The sequence below is a fragment of the Lissotriton helveticus genome, chromosome 8 (genome assembly GCF_964261635.1).
Source record: "Lissotriton helveticus chromosome 8, aLisHel1.1, whole genome shotgun sequence".
NCBI classification, from domain to species: Eukaryota; Metazoa; Chordata; class Amphibia; order Caudata; family Salamandridae; genus Lissotriton; species Lissotriton helveticus.
Window position 1 is genome coordinate 421,102,450 of NC_136069.1, and position 19,181 is coordinate 421,121,630.

The 19,181-nt window shown below is 42.9% G+C and overlaps 1 protein-coding gene across 1 annotated transcript in view; it reads left to right on the top strand.

The window, feature by feature from the left end:
* The first annotated feature begins 314 nt into the window (after positions 1–314).
* Positions 315–19,181, top strand: part of LOC144773748 (guanylate cyclase soluble subunit beta-2-like) — a 152,135-nt gene continuing 133,268 nt past the window's right edge. Inside the window, exons 1-2 of the mRNA XM_078658881.1 lie at positions 315–408; positions 13,237–13,397. Of these exons, the coding sequence (XP_078515007.1) occupies positions 315–408; positions 13,237–13,397 (255 nt within the window). The remainder of the gene's footprint in view (positions 409–13,236; positions 13,398–19,181) is intronic.

Genomic DNA, 19,181 nt, shown 5'->3' on the forward strand with positions numbered 1-19,181 from the left:
GAAATTTGTGATTCACACCCGCCCGAATCTTAGTGACTAACTTACGCCCCTGTGTAGCACGTTCACATTCTTTCTCATTATACTCAGTTGCAGGTGTTACCCCTTTTTCTGATTTTTTCTCCACCTTAGTCCCAGAAAAACACATTTGTCAAGCATGCTTCAGGGATTGTGCTCCATAGATGTTACAGACTGCAGACAACCTAGTCCTCTCCTCTGCTAGTGTTATGGTTTCAAGGAAATCCAAATACCTAAAATTCAAATGACTATGACCATTTTGCTTTTTTATTTTAAAATAATGCTCTGTTTTTTCTAGAATGAAAGCAGAGGTTCAAGACACGTTTATGACGTACACAGCATATGATGACGCAATAACACTGAAACTAATCAATGAAGCGTGCAAACTTCTGAGTAAGTCCCCATGTACACAATATTAAATGTGCCTCAACTAAGTTCAACGTTTGTATAATTTAACTCACCTCGTCTATGTAATTAGTGGTTGGCTGTACCACAGAAGTATTGAACTTCTAGTAATTCGAAAGAAACAGATGCCAATGGTATCTTTCATGAGTCCCAGCAATGCAATAAGCAGCCACTTCATCTACGTGTGGGACTTGAACGTCTGCATCGTCAGGTGAGATTACTAATGTGCTTATCCATATCCCCTTAGAAAGATTTGCTTTTCTTATGTAAAAACGATTTAGTAATAGAGCATTTTAATATTTTACCTAGTTCATATTGCTCAGTGGCAGGAGCACGGAAGAGGGCGTTGCATAAATCTCACTGTGTCTTTAGTTAACTGTGTGATATATTCAGTACTGGATGCTGCAAAAGAAAGTGGTGAGGCAGCACGGAGGAAAACTTACCTGCCGCTCCGGTCTTGCTGCCGACCAACTCAGTGCTCCTCTGCTCCCGCGGACACACAGCACATGCTCCCAGACTCCCCCCCCAATCCCAACGCTGCTCTCATGATCATGAGAACAGTGCCAGGATTGGCCTGAGTTGGCTGGTTTAACATTGCTCAGGGACAGGGAGCCTGTGCCATTTCTCCACCTAGCTGTGGAACACAGCTGGGTTGGAGGAATGTAAGTGCACATGTTGGTTTGGCTGTCCTTAGAAAGCCAGAGACATGCGCACTTACACCTATCACTATTCCTCCCTGGACAATAGAGGATGGCCCGGCCCACCTCACTCTACACTCGCGGCATCAGTGCTGTTTATCGGCCAAACTTTAGGTGAATTTTAGTCTCTGTTGGCTGGCGCTGGGCAGTAGGGTGATGCTCCTCTGTCATTACGGAGGAGCCTTACCTGGATATATTGTAGTATGTAGTTAAGAATGTTTTCTAATTTTAGTTGTATTAACCCAGCATCCTAGTTTTAGATGTTTTTTTTTTAAATAACTAAGCAACTCAATGAGTTCATGCCAAATGTATCTTTTATTTCGAATTACTCTCGCCCAAAATTACTAGGTGTAGATTATGCATCTGTTTTAAGTGATTTTAATTTTTGATTTGGCAAGCTCTTTTCTACACCTTTTGCATTTTTTACATGTTTCAGGCCGCCCAAGTCTATTAATTTGTAATGAGCATTTAATAAAATTAATTTCAATATATTATTAAAAATAACAATTTGGTGTATAAATCATTACTTTAAATAATACAAATGTCTGAAATGTTCCAATTTTCAAATGTAATGTGTTATCCGCCAGCTTTTAAATAAAATCTATAAATCAAGTTAAACAAAGAAGGGATCAGACGGAGCAAACAATACAACAGAGGTGTAATTAAAACAAGTTTGCTTGGAAAGAAAATACCTGGGCATATCCTATCTAAGAAATGTTGACTACAAATGTATCCCATACTGTTAGAGAAGCTCGGCAGCATTAAAGGACATGTACAATGGTGTCATGTCTGTGACTACAAAAACCGTACCCTTTGTAAGCACATAGCCCTTTATCACCCCTAGAAGAAACCACTGTCACCATGAAGTCCATCCACTAAAGGGCCCCATTGGACCCATACCCCCACCATGTTTACTCCAGAGGACTGCAACCCATCATCACCATGTTTATGTCCATTCGGAACGAACAAGGGCCAATCTTGCGCGAATAAACGAGATAAGAAGCCTGCACACATTGTGTTGATTTCAAAGGATTTTAATGGCAACGAATTTCAACCCTGTCGGGTCTTCGTCACATACCGAAAAAAGACCCAGCAGGATTAAAAAGCGTTGCCTTTAAACATCCTTTGAAACCAACACGCTGTGTGCAGGCTCCTTATCTTGTTTATTCATGCAAGATTGGCCCTTGCTTATTTCAAGGGAACTCACACCCGCTGTCCTGCACCATCCTCAAATGGTGGATGTGGCCGGATCTCTTGTGAGGAACTATTTCGTACCCATTCGGAAAGACTTCACATCTTCTGTGACATTCCTAGATGCTTGGAAACATGCAACTGTCCTCCAAATGCTGAAGAAACCCTCCAGGGACCCTTCAATGCTCGCCAACTACAAACCAATCTCCAAGCTACCATTCCCGGCCGAAGTCTTACAGAAAATTATCAACAGGTGCTTCACCGAATACTTCAATGACCACCAGCTCCTCAACACTACCCAGTGTGACTTCAGACCCAGACACAGCATGAAAAACGCCTTCACCCCTGCCACAAATGACTTCAACATAACTCTGAACAGAGGAGCCACATCACTCATCCTCCTGGCATTTGACACAGTTAGTTAGTCAGATAAGACAGAACTCTACCCTTACCTGTTCACACAGTAGGAAATTCAAAAGATGGATCAGTAAGCTAAAAAGACCACGTTGTTTCCAGTCAAACCGGCTAGAAAATTTCCCTGGAAAAGCCTCACAGGTATACATTAATAAAGGAAAACATTTTGCTTTGACTATATTAAGTATCAAGGCTAACCGAAAGGCCCAAAAAGTCTTAAAATAATTTGCATAAATCAAAAGATAAGATGAAATCTTTTGATTCAAATTAGTGGGATGCTGAGTATGGCCTACCTGCCCATGCAGTTATATGCACTGATACTTAACTGAGGCTACTCTCATGACATGTCTGCCATCCACAGCCATCTTCCTAACTGTTTCTTTCCTTTCCAGAGAATACAACATTGCTCTTGTCCATGTTAACAAGTTTCTTTGATTTCCAATAAATATTAAGTGTGCTCAGTTGACTTTGAAGACCTATGCTGGTTTTGTCCAGTAAAACTATATTTTCTGCACACTGTCAAGCTGAAATATGTAAACACCTTATCCAGCCCGGCAAGAGCGAAAGTCAGCAGGTACAGGTTAAGAGTTGGCGGAGTTCACAGAGTTGTACTCCGCGGAATTCCACGGAGTTGCTGAAAAACACCATGAGATTCCGCGGAGTTCCACATGCTGGTGGAGTCACTCACAGTTTTCTAATCTAGGGTCCCATCTCAGCCCACATGTGTGTAATGAACCTCGTTGTCGCAGTGCAGTGCTGGAAATCACATAATGCTCTGCACAAGCATGTCTTACTGACAATACCACATATTTTCCTATGAATGGTATGCCTTTTACGGTTAGAGCACCATCTCTACCCACCCCCCCCCCCCCCACACCTCACTGGCTCCCTTGCAACTATTTTCTGCATGTGGCTGTGGTTCTATTCCGGGATTTTCACCATCAGCTTTCTAGAAGGTCTTGCAGATGATGGTGACAATTCCTTCGGCTGCTCCTGCTTCTTTCTTGTGCGCTCTCTAGCCTACTTTGACCGCGACAGGACTGGACTGGGCATGTCTTCTTAATGATTCTTACATTACTGGGCTGGGCTGGGCCGAGCACAGAGTTGTGGTGCGCACACACTATAGGACAGAGAGGGATAAAGGCAGTGACTGACAAGCACGCTCACACCGGATGGCTTTTGCCAGCGGATGGTATTTCAAAATCTTTATAGCTGTTCAGAATCATTGATCAATACCAGTGTGCAGCCAAAAGCTAATAGCGCAGTGAGGTAAGCAGCAGTCAATCCTTCCATTATGGAGTGTGTCTGCAAATTTAAGCTTTTTCCAGAAGGGGAAAACTAAGCATTTATTTCACATTTCCGACTGTAGCCACATCACATGAAGGACATAGCTGGTCAGGCCTGGTGCAGGAAAATCACGGTTGCGCTGGTAAACTCCGCTTGGCTTCAGTGCTTTTGCTAAACTCCGCATCTCAAGCGGAGCATGGAGTCACAAAAACTCTATGGACTCTGCCTGTGGAGCAGAGTTCCCCGCCCACACTTATTACAGGTTAATAGTTGAGATGGCTACTACACACAAACTTCATTCCTAGATGGCCGTAAAATGCAAACGCAGTTCCAAGATGACCACCAAACATTAACACCATATCTGTATGTGAACCTATTTCTGTCAGGTGATGTCTGTTCTGGGGGCTGTTCCTTCATTTCACCCGGATCATGTGGTTCTTGCTCTGAGGCCAGCCTTTTCTTGTCATGCTGATGCTGTCCTGACACAGCTCTTCCTTTTAGATTGTCCCTGTTCTGAGACCAATCTCTGCTTTTAGTTGGTTCATGTCTAACAGCATATAATGGGCCTCTTGTCATTGTAGGAATGCAATGATCAACTCTTTTGGCCAGTTCCTGCTTTTGGATTCTTCCTCCTGCTACAGGCCTACTGGCTTCAGCTCTGCTTCGGTATTGCCATCTTCAGATCTACTTCAGTCCTGGTCTTGGCCAGATGTTTGACTTGAGCTATGCAAGAACTGTCCTACAATTAGGGTCCAGCATTTTGGAGGTATTTTGTGCCTTCTGGCTTTTTCTTTATGTGGCAATCTGCCACTTCTTTCCAGAGGGCATCCACTGGGTAAACCAGGTATCATCCACAATATTCTTTGTCTGACACCTTGAAGGAGTTTCACTTTCCTCAGTGTCACCAAAAATGAAGTAAAGTTTCAACCCCTATTTGCTGCCCATGACAGGGTTGATACTTACACATGCAAATGGTTTTGTGAATTGAGCCCTGAATGTTCAAAGTCACACTGAAAACTTGATGCAAAATTTGTGAGATCAGTTTTATCATCATTTTTCATGAACTTATTTCTGGCTCATGACATTGCACTGGTTTTACTTGCTCTCATTTAGAAATGGATACAGCTGATGGCAGGAGCTACTCAGTCTGGGAAGAAAATGTACTTGTCTGTGCATTATTTTGTTGATCACATTAATTATGTTACACCCGCCAACCAGTGTGACATCAGATACCCAGAAATCCTCTACTTTCTAGAATATGAACCTTTTTGTCTCCTCCTTGAGTCTTATTCCCGTATTGCAACATATGCAGTTCATAGAGGCCATTTATTGATTCTGTCAGGATCTAGTCAGTGATAAAAAATGATAGCACCATAATTAGTAATAGACCTGCCCCGAAAGACACTTCAGTGTTTCATGCAATCGACATCTTTAACTGTAATCTCATGGTTCACATGTGTGTGTGTTTCATGGCTCTCCTATTCCTAGATCTTCTCCTTACAGACATGCATTGACACTTGTGTTTTTCAACTCCTCTCACACTACTGAAGTGCTTAGTAGAATGACAACTTAATAACATTTCAAAATATGTGTTGAGCAACTCTGTAACTTAGAAGATCAGGTGCCCTGCTTTCCATAACTGGATCCTTTGCACATTCACCACAACTGCAATTCAAAAAGTTTGTTTCTGCGTTTGCTTAGCAGTTCCATTGAGTGAATGCTGCTTTACTCTCTCTTTCTGCGTATGTTTCTCTAGCCCAAACGTTTGTGCTAATGTGTGTCATCACTGTACTCATTTTGTAAGCAATACAGGGGCATATCATCAAGGCCATGCAATAATTATCGCTCAGTGCTTTTAGCACGAGGATAATAATCGCCGGTCAACTCTGAATTTTATCGCGGAGATAGCAAGCTATCAGCAACGCTTATCTACAACGCGATAAAATTGAAAGCGCAAGCTGACAAATGTGCAGTTATCGCTGGAAATACAGCGATAATCGGACAAGGTTTGGCGAAAGCTTGCTGATAGGGCAAGACATACTTAGCCATGATAACGACCTTACATAGGATATCATGGCTAAGTCGGTTTTGAAGCAGGCGTATGGAAAGTAGCGATAACAGAGATTATCTCTACTTTGCTTGTCGCTCTGTAGGTTAGCGTGCCCATTGATAATTGGAGAAATGTCACTTAGCGACATTTCTCCAGTTATGTTAAGGCAGGAACGCCCACTTTGCATCTCATTAGAGAGGCAAAGATGGGCGTTGTTGGAAAGGGCAAAAATGCAAGGTTTCACGCGATAGCATTACCTTGCTGATTAGGCGATAAAATGATCGCCGCTTTGTGTCCGAAAACGGACGCTAAAGCGGCGATAATTTTATCTCCAGGTCTTGATGATATGCCCCACAATTTGTCCACACAAAATACTATGGGCCATATGCATCAACACATTTTCCCATAGACACAAAATTAGCAAACCCCTTTGATGCAGGTGGCCCTTTAAGATAGTGCACGAAAAATGGAATTTCAGTTACTTGTAAAAAGTTTATTAGAACATTTCTCTGTTTCCAGACTTTGGGGGCATCTTGCACTTACCGGGCGACAGCGCGTGTGGTCCCCAGCCGCCGCAGGCAAACGCGGCCGCTGGGTAGAACTACACTACCCAGGATCCCCTGGGACGCCGACTTCCGTGCTCCCCGGACTTCCGCGCCTGGAGGCGCTTAAATCCCAGCAGCCCCTCCGGTGGAGCGGGAGCGCGCGGGGCCGCGCCGGGCTAAGCCCGGGCAAAGGGCGGGCCCTCTGTGGCCCTCAGAGGCCAGAGGAGGACGGGACGGGCCACTACACTTGGTTTTACTACAGGAGGAGGTAAAATCAGATGCTATCCTTTCCCCCTCTGTTGTTTTGATTTGTACATTGTTTCTATTGGTATCCTGTTTCCCAATCACGATGTCAATCTGGGAAGAATTGAATGCCATGTGCGGTACCAACTATGCCCAGGATTTGTTAACTCCACCCATAGTTGTCAGAGACAATGAACTAATAAATTTCACACCTCCCGCATCCCCCGAACCAACTTTCTGTAGCCCCCATTTATCCGCCCCAAACCCTGTTTCACAAACTTTGGATAAAGTGGAGACTCGACTAAACGACCCCGTATCCTCCCTTCATTTGACCCTGCTGGCCCAAATCGAACGAATGTTAAACAGTGCTCTATCACCACTGGTCGCAAAAATTTATGATCTGGGGGAGAGGCTGACCAGGATCGAAAACACTGTAATAAGGTCCCTCCCACCAAATGCCAACACGATGATATCCACATCCTCCACCCTTACTAACGTTCATGAAAGGCCTATGAATAATGCTTCTACCATACTTCCCACTTGTGACCCCCCTCCTATACCACCCATCCTAAGTGGTAGCAACGCTCCTCTTAATACCACTCACAGACTCCTGGAAAGAAGGCATCAATTGGACCTACCCCCGGAAGCTGCGCCATACGTTACCGTGCTCTCTGGGGTCCCTGAACTCACCCCGGGTAAACGTGAACTACAGCAGGACCTAATGAATAAAGCCATTTTCTGGCTTAAAAACCATAGACCCTTACCATCTGTTTTAGACGGCGGGATATTGAGCGTCAGGAGGGTGGGGTGGCTTGGTTCCTTGCCCAAAAATGTCCCAGGAGATCTGATTCTAATTAAGTTTAAGGATAGAAACATTACTCCCTTTTTACGCTCTACCCAACACAAGGTTGGAGATGGCTCCATCCGTATCTGGGATCTGCATGACTTTTATCCCGGCCCCGGTGTACCAAAATACTATCATACCTGATGACAAAGGAGGATTTTGTGTATTTTGGATTGGGATCTTGAATAGTTTCATTCGTCAAACTGCCTTAGCTTGCCCTAAACAGTTTGTTTCTTCTTTTAATTATGTTTTGATTTGCTGCATTGGTCCTCTGTATGTTTGTATCTTTTCTCTGCTTGCTTTTATGGTTTTAAATTCAAAAGCCGAATAAAGCTTATTTTGAAACCTTTGAAACCAAATGAAGTACATAATGCTAAAAAATGAGCAAAACCCTTACTAAAATAGTTTTCACAGTTATGAATAAAAACACTAGTTTTAATTATCCATAAAATACATCTTTTAAAACCCATCTTTAGTTAAGGTTATAACAATAACAAGAATAACAATAATATATGTAAATGTGTTTTTAATTGGATTTAGCATTGAGGTCAAGGTAGTGGACACAAAAGTTAGCTTTATCCCCTCTATAAAAACTTTTCTACTTGCATCTACCCACCTCATCATTGTGGCTTCAAGGGAACTTCTTAAGAAAAATCTTGCTTCAAGGGTACAACAGAGGTGAGACCGAAGGAAGAATGAAAAGATGCCCCCTGTTTCCCTTGAGTACTTTAGGAACACCCAAACTTGTACAAGGATGTAGTAGATTATGCTGAGAACTAATACCGTCAGCCACCTCTCAATGCACTCCTCCGCACACACCCGGCCTGTCCTTAAATACTCCTTCTCCAAGAGCTGGTCAGTGCATGTGGCATTGCTGCCAAAAAACCACCAAATAATTCCTGAGAATGCACATTTCTTCATCTGCCTGTGAGGCATTCGTCTTCAGTCATAGTCCCCTTCATATTCTCACCAGCTGCTCCTGGGGATTGTTGCATGCAGGGATGTTTCACCATGTCTCATGGTGGCTATCTGGCAGCAAGACCTGCTGGTCGCCATGGGTACCCTCATACACATCAGCACAATCCCCCTGGTGCTCCTGCTGTAAGCCGGATCCTTTCCCTGGCAGCTTGATTTGTTAAATAACCCACAGCTTCTGAAAGGACTGAATCTATATTTTCCCTGCCCTGATTCTCTTTTCTCATCACAGTCCACAGAGAAACTGCAATTAAGCAAAGATTACTGGAAGCTACAGCTACTGGCCCAGAGAATATATGGGGGGCTAGAACGTGTTAAGTGGAAGAAAATAACCTCTTTGATCATCCTTTCAGCATCTTCATTAGCACAAGAGAGGACCGCAAATCCAACATCCAATCCAACCTATGGCTTATCCAGGTGAGGCTGTTCAGTCCAATTTCTAGGCAGGTACATTTTTTGTATGTATTTTTATTTATTTAAAAAAAAACATAAAGTAGTGGCTCCACAGAGACACTACCACCAAATAAATAAATAATTACAAATATTCTGTAGGAGTGCAAAAAACAGTGAACACAGGTACACATTCATTAAAACTGTGTACAATTAAAAGGCAACTCCAGACATATGTTGCCTATTTAAAAAAATAATTCCATTCAATTCGGTAACCGTGTTAATACACATATTACCAATTCCTCAAATACTCAAAACAGTTAACACTTTTATAGCATTGCACTAGGAAGGCCTCATGCCTCCTCTCCCTATTCTACCTGACAGTAGAATTAGACCCATAAAGCCTCTTTGATATTCCATGAGCTGTTCCAGTGAGGCTACACGAGCGTCTCTAGCAATTTTGGTACAACCCTTCATAAATTAAAGAGTGGCATTGTGCTTAAATAAAAGGTGCGTTTGTCCATGTCAAATTCTAAATCACTTGTATGGTAATGATGTATAGACCTAATACTATCATCAAAATGAAGTCCCAAAGGCCATATTTACATTTTTAAAAACAACAGAAAAAAGCGCTTTAACCCATAACAAACATTAACTGATGGCGGATTCATAAAATCATAAGTAAAGCCTCCTCATAGGTTACACTGGCGCACCTTATACACAATGGTGCAATATATTTGTTTCTCACTGACTAAAAAACACAGGACACAAACTAAATCCTGCATCAAGGCGTTACAAAACCGACAGCTTGATACCACCCTCTTTTGCCCAGCAATTCACATCTATTTGGAGCAGACCAAGTTTAAACTTGTTTTAAATGCTCTGTACCAGAGGCTCTAAATTGTCTCTCAATTAGAACTGCATCACACAATGTGTTACGAATAAACAATTAATTCACAATTTTGAGATACCACAACAATCATCCTGTTGGACCTGGCCCTTTCTGCAGGGTCATCCTCAGATTTTTTGCCTGCCTCCTTCTATTTTTGCTAAATTCATTTTAGTTGGCCTTAGGACTCTGTGTACTTTACCACTACTAACCAGTGCTAAAGTGCTTGTGCTCTCTACTCAAAACCTGGTACCATTGGCTTATACCCAGTTGGCATATTTAATTTATTTATACATCCCAGGTAAAGTGCACTATATGTGCCCAGAGCCTGTAAATGAAATCCTACTAGTGGGCCTGTAGCACTGATTATGCCATCCACTTAAGTAGCCCTTCAAACATGTCTCAGACCTGCCATTATATAGCTTGTGTGTGCAGTTTTAACAGCCATGTTCACCTGGTAAAATAAACCTTTTGTCAGACCCAAGCCTTCCTTTTGTATACATATAAGTCACCCCTAAAGTAGGCCCCAAACAGCCCCTAGGGCAGGGTGTGGTGAATATCAAAAGTTGGATATTTACTTTTTCTTTTTACATATCCTGATAGTGAAAAACTCTTAAATTAGTTTTTCACTTTTGCAAGGCTTATCTCTCCCACGGTATAACATTGGAGTAGCCTTATAACATCTTATAAATGTAATTTCCAAATAAGAAGAGATCGCTAGTTCATATTTGATGTCTCTGGAATCCTAATTTAAATTCCTAATTTATGGTGAAGTCAAATGTACAATTGCAATTCTGAAAAAGCCACTTTTAGAAAGTTTGCATTTTGTCGCCCCAGCTATTAGTGGCTTGCAGCTTGTCTTTGGTCACATGTCTGGGACTAGTTGGGATGTGGGTATTCCTCCTAGCCAGCCACACACAATGTGAGCTTAGGTGTGATTGGTGGGCCATCACTGGCAGGATGGGGGGGAGTTGGGCCCAGCCTCACTTACACCTGACAAGCCTGTGTCCTGTCTCCACACAAAGGACACAAAGGACTGCATACCCCATATAGTTAGTCTAGAGCCAGGAAAGAAGGTCATCTGGCACTTCAAAGGCATGCCTCTGGAAGCTTCTCCCCACTTTAAAGGCACAACTGTATAGGAAAGAAGGACCCCAGACACCACCACTTCAGTATACTTCTGCACCTGTGAATGCTCTGCAAGGAAGAAGGACTGTTGTGCTGCTACGAGGACGCTCACTCTGCTGGACTCCTGCTTTGCTGTGCTGTTCTGCTGCCTGCTGCCAACTTGCCTGGGTAAGAAGAACTGGACCTGCATCTCTTGAACCCAGAATGACTGCAAGGGCTAGTTGTTTGGCCTCCTGATCTGAAGCCTTAAGGACATACCAGACTTCCAATAACACCACATCTGCATCTGGACTCTGTCGTCTGTGAATCTACCCTGTCAACTGGTGCCACCCCAGCCCTGGAGCCTAGGAAGTGTATTTAAGGTGCCTGCCATCCTCTGTGGATCCAGCGGAGCCCACGCATCTCATCTGCGGTGCAGAGCAACTCCGAGCAGAACAACTCATCTTCGATACCGCGTGAATTGGACCTGTTGCAAGGACTCGCATTGCTGCCGCAGCCTGAATTGACTTTAGAACCTCCACTGTGCGACGCACCCTCGCTACAAGCCCTTGCATTTCTGACGCCAAATCGCAGCCTCTCAGCTCTTCTGACCCAACGCATCACCCCAACTGATTGCCCTATCCTTGATGCCAGACTTTGCATCGCAACCCCGTCGACGGGATCCTCAACACAATAGAACCTCGCACCTCAGTCTCATTGCACCTCGTAATCAAGGGATTGACTCAGCTGCGCAACGCATCTTCGATACGGATCCACACAACACAGAGCAAACCAGTATTGAAGGTACCCTGTTCACCAGGCTTAAGCGAGTCCATGTACCCGGCCCCCACTCCATCACGGTCGGCCTGAAATTGTGACTTTGGCCCGTTTCGGTGAGACCAGATATCCACAGTTGGCGCTTTCTGCGTTTTGGTGCTTTTTTAACTGAAAACTTTAAAATTCAATATCTCCGACTCTAATAACTGGATTTTTGTTGTTTTGATCTTGTGTACTTTATTAAATTAAGCTCTATTTTTGCTAACCTGGTGTGGGATATTTTTGTGTGGTGTGTTCACTTTTTTAAAAGTTGGACAAATACCGTACACATTGCCTCCAAGATAAGCGTGTCTGCTCTGTCCCAAGCTACCAGGGGGTTCAGTACAGGTGAATTCGGGCTTTGCTTGTGCCTTACCCTGATTACGATTGTGGTTGCTGCTTGAACAGATCTCACACCACACTCCAGTCAACCTGTAATCCAATTTCTTTCAGATCCAGGTCACTTAATGACATTTTAGCATTATCACCTTTTTCAATCTCCAAGTCAACACTTAAAGTGAGTTGAATCCAAATGTGTCTTCCATGAGGGTCAATCAAAACCCCTTTTTCAGTGAGGAAGAATATGAAGCCTACCTTTAACAACCTTATTTTGGAGGCCTTGTTACTTTTTTTTAAAGTATTGGCAGGGTTTGTAGTTGCATCCTACTAAGATTAAATCTTTCTTGACACAAATCAGGAATGTTTAGGTTCCTGACAAAACTCTGAATCACTGGCCTCACTCTCGACTGTGGCCTATTATTCCCCTAAGTAAGGGAAGACAAATATTTGACAGGTTGAATACTTGTTCTTCTTTAATGGTTTTAGGTACCTTAATAATCACTAAGAATATCAATTACTATTGGTCAAATCTAGAGATACCCTACCTCATGGCAGACATTCAGCACAGAAATCACTTCAGGAAAGAGGAGGACAAATGTGTTATTTCTACAATGCCAAGGTGGCATGGCAGATCTGTCATCGCTTTCGTCGTCTGTTAAGTTAGATCAAAATCATGGATTTATCTCCAGGCCACTTAGAGCAAATGCACTCTACCCTCTGAGAGTTTTCTTCGAAAATGCGAGACACATAAAGAATGACACGACAGGAGCCACCCTTAAATGGGAAGAAGCCACCGGATTTGCCCATAAACGATATTTTTAATCAATGGTAGAACCCTCCATTTGGTCTAAAAAGAATTAATGAAACCTGTCCTCATGGCAACAAATGGTAACTCTCAAATTCTATAGACGATGGTACAGGCTGAAAATGTTTTGTTTATTCTACATTCTTAACCAAGTTTTGTTGAAACCCAGACTGCTTGTTTGGAAGCAACTGTTCAATTTCTTTACATATGTGTTTCCATTCAGATGTACCGAAGGAGGCTGTACTTAAACTTTTTGGAGAATATTTCTTCAACTTCTGTAAGATGTCCGGCTATGACAGAATGCTCCGTACTTTGGGTGGAAATCTCTTGGAGTTTATTGAGAATCTTGATGCCCTTCATAGTTATCTTGGATTGTCTTACCAGGTACAGTATAGTATACTTTGTCATTTCAGTAGACCATGGTTTCACAGATTACATGCAACTGATGAGATTTCAAAAGGTTTCATTCTCTTTAGTATGATCATTGGCTTGGTTGAATTAGCTACTCCTTTTTTAGTATCTAAAACTCGTTCTTATGACGACCATCAAAAAAGTACATACCACAAGACAGGAAATAAGCGGTCTATCAGCTAAACAAACATATGTCTCTAACAAGTTTTAGCCTTTTTTCAGTATAACCACAGCGCTACATAACAGACTTCAAGATACAATGCTGAGAACCTCACAGATTTTTTTTAAATTTAAACTGCAAACAACTAAATAAACAACTAAAGAGGCCACAAACTAGCAGCATTCAAAAGTCGAAATTAATAATGAATGTCAATTTGTCAACCAATGGCAAGCAAAAGTAAGTGTAAATATAAAGCTTCCAAATAATAACCTCTTGCGGACCCAGTGAGACAGTGATACACAATGTCTTAGCGCATTATCGAATTACATAAACGGCATGATACATTTTATCATGCCGTTTATGCACATTAAGTTATTCGCTCAGAATCACACATCATGGGGAAGGGGGAACTTGACAATCGTTATTACTGTAGGCATTTCTACTCAGCGCGCCTTCCTGTTATTTGTTGTGGCTGATTTCAGCGTGTCTATTAAGAATGACCCAGTCCCTGAAAATACCCTGGGGAAAATCAATCTAAGAGAGCATTTCCAAGTGTGGGCACTTGTGGAGAACAAAGTTTCATTTAAAGGGCACAAAAAAGTAGTCCTTTTGGTTTCACAGTCATGCACAAAATCCAAAGTAGGCGAACTAGCCTGATTTTAGTGTATAGTATTTCAGCAAAAGCAACATTCTTACACACCTTTGACATGTAACCAATCATTTAAAGGCAAAAAGATCTGTGGACATTTTTTCTTGCCAACAAAAGAACACATTTGTTTTGTTTAATCAATATAATATATACATCGTTATAACAGTAACGTGATATAAAATAAATGTCATTCCATAAAGTGACGTTTGAACTATGAACAATAATTTGATATGCTCACATACAAGTTAGAAGATCACCACAGTTTTTAAATTTGCCCAAACGCACGCTACTCTCTCTACACCTACAAATGCAAAGCTTTCCTGCGGTCTGCTGCACAGCTGTTAGCCACACCGGGGGAAGTAGGGAAAGGCCATGACTGTCACTGTGCTGCCTCACAGAGCAGAACAACAGACAGACTGCCGACTTTCAATTTCAAATGAGACCGCTCGGGTCTTGCACAGCCGCATCAACGAATTTTGCAGCCTACAGCAGGCCCAGGCCAGGAGGAGGCCAGGGCCTACCTACCACCAGTGAGTGAGAGCGACGTGACGCAGCAGCAGAACACGCAGTTATCATCATGGCCGGCTGTAATAATGGCCACCATGGCAGGGCAGAACTACTGTTGATGACTTTAGTTTGGAGACGAAAGAGAGAGGAGTCTCTCTTGCGTCTCCAAACTAATAAAGTCAGCAGCTGCTGACTGACTGCACAGCGTACAGTCACAGGCCAGAGCAGACATGGGCCACACAAAATTCAGTGACTAAGTGCTGGTCAGTGACATCACATGCAACAACAAAAAATCGATTCATATGCATATTAAATAAGCAGCATGGCGCAGGTCCGTGTACATAGCTGCCAAGGTTTCAGGTTGCTGTGTGGGACATTTTAATATTCCTCCAAACAAAGTGATAGTCAGCAAACGCGTCATAAACAACACAGGTGGAAACAATCATTTTAAACATGCGGTGGAGTTAATCTAGAACACGTGACTGCAAGCTGAGCTAAGTAATAAAAGACATATGTGACTCACTAATTTTATACTGTGCTCATTCACCATGTTTATTACGTGAAAATGAGACCAAACACAATGCAAAGGAAAGGTGATAATCACAACAATTGTAGAAAGCCCAAAATGCAGTCATTGCTCACGAAATTAACAATACATTATGACCTTAAACCTGATGATGCAGAACCCTCACAATCTCAATTTAAAAGATAAATGATAAAAAGACTTTGGTAGTGCGTCAGACGCAAATGTGTAAATGCACCCTTTTGTTGAAAACAAAACGAAAAAGAAAAATGAAACAATGGCCCATGCATAATTATTCAACATTTGCTGTAGTATAAAGATGACTTCTGCTTATGCACAGAATACAAATCGTATTTTCCAGGAGGCCTCTGATGTTTCGTAATATGTAACTGCTATTGTAAATGCTTAGGGTCATAACCAGGCGGGACAGAATAAGAATGATGGTCGAATACGCTCAATTTTCCCCCAAATTGTTTTCTTACATGCTCGAAGGCACGAATTTCAGGAACGAAACCCCAGCATGACCGCCGGCGTGACTTGTCTAGTGTGCCCCGCGAGAGCCTCCAACAAATGAGCAGATGAATCATAACGGGGTAGGGGCAGTGAGTTAGTGTGCCCCCCTGCGCCAACATGCAAAGGTTTGGACAGGTGAATGTTGCGAGTGTGGGTGGTGGGCCGCGTACACGTGTCTACTCCAAAATGAAAACTAAAACCCGCCGCCTCCTACCTCATAGTCGACTTGTGCAACGGAAGTCTACCAGAGACGGGCAAGCTAAGAAAATAAAACCTGCTGCCCACCTACCCTGCATGCAGTAATCACAAGGGAAGTGCGCAGTTGTGGCTCGCGGGGGTGGGGATGTCGCGCGGGGGTGGGGAGGGGGGTATTAAAATACATTTAAAAAATCCTACCTGAGGTCCTGAGCAGGTCCGCGCCTACAGCCCCTCTCAGCCAATCCTGGCACTACCAGCAGCGCCAGGATTGGCTTAGGGCACAGCTATTCTTCGCCCACCGCACGCCCATTAGGAGCCCAAAGAGCTCCTAATGGGCATGCGCAAAACACAAGTACGCAAGAGTGGGCACGGTGCGAAAATTCGCCCTCCGTCCCCACTCATGCGCACTTGTGTTGTGCTGCTGCTTGTTGAACCCCACTGGTCTGACAATCATGTCAGTCTACATGACACCAGACCGCCCACCCCCTTCAGACTCTGAAGGAGTGGGCGGTCCAACGTCATGCTGACTGACATGATTGTCAGTTCTCCCTCGGCGTCTTTGAACTTAAGTAAACTCAATCAGTTTACTTAAGTTAAAAGACGCAGTGGGAGCTGCGGGCGGGGGGGCTTCGACCCTACGCCCCAATGGACGCACCGCGCCTGCAATTAACCCTCTCCTATTTGAACCTTTATAGTCAGTTATTGTGTCATTGTCTCTCAATTGCCTATTATGATAATATGTGAGATTATATGTAACCAAATACCTATCTACACTGTGCAACATAGTGTAATAACAAACCACTGTTAGAGGCCTTTTGGGTTTAACAAGTGCTGGTCACAATAAATACGCCAGACCTACAGCATTTTTCAGAACATTTCATTATAAACAGACAAGCCCTGTGGTACTTGGCATAACTTTTCCCTGAGCTCCAATCAGGTCTACGGGTGTTATCACTGGATTGTCACAATACCCAGCTCAGGCCTGCTGTACTGAGTGTAAACTTTCCCACAAGGCATCCAAAAATTACAAACGTGTACAAAATTACAGTTGGAAAAGCAACACACTATCTCTCCTAAGAGAGCCTAGTAAGGATTTTTGTAGTGCATATCTTCTATGCTAAAGGTTTGTTCAAGTGGGTCACCAAAACCCTGGCATTGTAAAGTAATCTGTGAGGTTCTATGTAACAGAGTACCTATTCTGTAGTCTTTACTATAGAGGAAAAACAATCCACCCTATTGGCTTTAACATATGAAACATGTCATTTCCATTGCAAATATATCAGACCTACTGCCTTTATCATAACTTTTCATAATCAACAGATCAGGCCACTAGTCATGATAATTGGCTTGCCACCATAACCAACTCAGCCCAGCTGTACCGAGTATAGGTTTGTCACAATTCTAAAAGAACAATACAAGCACTCTTTTCGTGTAAGTACACAACTTCAGTCCAATCAAATCCTATACTGAGGAATACCAAAGTGAGTGAACACTAAGCCCTACTTCAGTAGCACCCTGAATGTTCGTTGTTATGGATCACTTTATGTCCAGTGATTGCTGCACTGGCGAGGCAGACCTAAGAATACATGTAGATTAGTGAACCTAGGCATTCCATACTGCTCTCAAAACACAACTGTGCCCTAAAGTTTAAAGTTAATGATGGAAAGGAAAGAGCATGTATTCTGCTGCAACAGAGAAAACATGTAAATCTGCTTAAGACAATTTAACAGCATTACAATGTCATATGTGTCCCCCTAAAAGTTGAAGCTTAATCCCATTACAAGTTTGATACTTTATATATGTTAGTGATTCCATTCTAGACTGCCATATTACTGCCGGCTCATGCAGCTAAACAAACAAAATGATCACAGCTGGAGGGGAAGCACTATTTCTTAGGTAGCAAACAACTCACGCCCAGTCAAAACACGCAGTCGTGCCCATCAACATATGACATAACTTAGGCCCTATTTTGTGGTACTCCTGAAAGCTCTTTTTCTAGGTTGTTGATATATGGTGTGGTGACGGCTGTGTTGTCAAACCAAACCTATAAACCGGTTCAAAATAGGCAAACCTTTTGATTAATTATTGGAGTATGTATATTTTTATAAAACTGCTTAGTTTTGTTGTTTTGAATTGAAAGTGATGGGCATGTGGTACCAGGTTGGATAGAAGGTAGCCTCATCCTAATATGAAAGAGGGTTCTCTGTCAGTTTCAATATGATTTCCCTTCTCCATTCCTTGGGCTAGATCTTTGTTCACTTGATGCTAGTATATTTAATTAGTTAATTGGTAGAACGGGAGATTTTGGGCCAGATGTACGACCCTATTTTGCATGTGCAAACAGGTTTGCGCATGCAAAATCTAATATGGCCATGTACGATCCCTATTTAGCGAGTTGCAATATTTGGTGATTCGCTAAATAGGAATTGTGAGTCGCTATTAGGAAGGGGAGTTCCAAGGGCGTCCCTTGCGCAATTGCGGTCGCAAAACACTCACAATTTACTGCCCTCTTCAAGAGGGTGGTAAAGCACTCTCAAATGGGAATGGGTCAATTCTACAAGATTTCACTGTGCCACTTCTAGGATACCACTGCGTCAAATTTTTCCGCCTGCTTGCAGCAGGCGTAAGAAGTGACGCAGCACAATGAGGATAGGCCTCCCCCTGCATTGCTGGAGTTGCGTCGTGCTTGTGACACGACTCCAGCAATGCGTGACTTTTGCGTCAACAGTTGCATCAGAATTTCTGACTCATCTGTCAATCCTTGCGCCATGGTGCGCCATATTGTAAATATGGCGCATCCATAATGGCGCAAGGGTTTCTCAAAGGGGCGCAGGGAAAGTGAGGCATTTTCACAGATGCGTCACTTTCTTGTAAATCTGCCCCATACAGTTCTGCACATCACAGATAGCTATGCTTCTGTAAATTGCATTTCCACACAGAGCTGGTAGTGTCAGGCAATGGTGAGAGAGACCATAACCACAGTCTTGATGTTATCTGTGGCTGAGCTCATTTAGCACTCAAAGAATTTGAAGAAACAAATGTAAACTGGGAATCCCTGGCTCACATTTGGTCGTTTGCCAAAAAAAGTGAGGATGCGCCAAAAAAAGTGAGGATGCGCATGATGTATGTGCAATAAGTCTAAGGTCGATACCGTTAAGAAATCAAGAACTTAAAAGGTTGAAGATAAGAAAAAGGTTAGAAAATAAT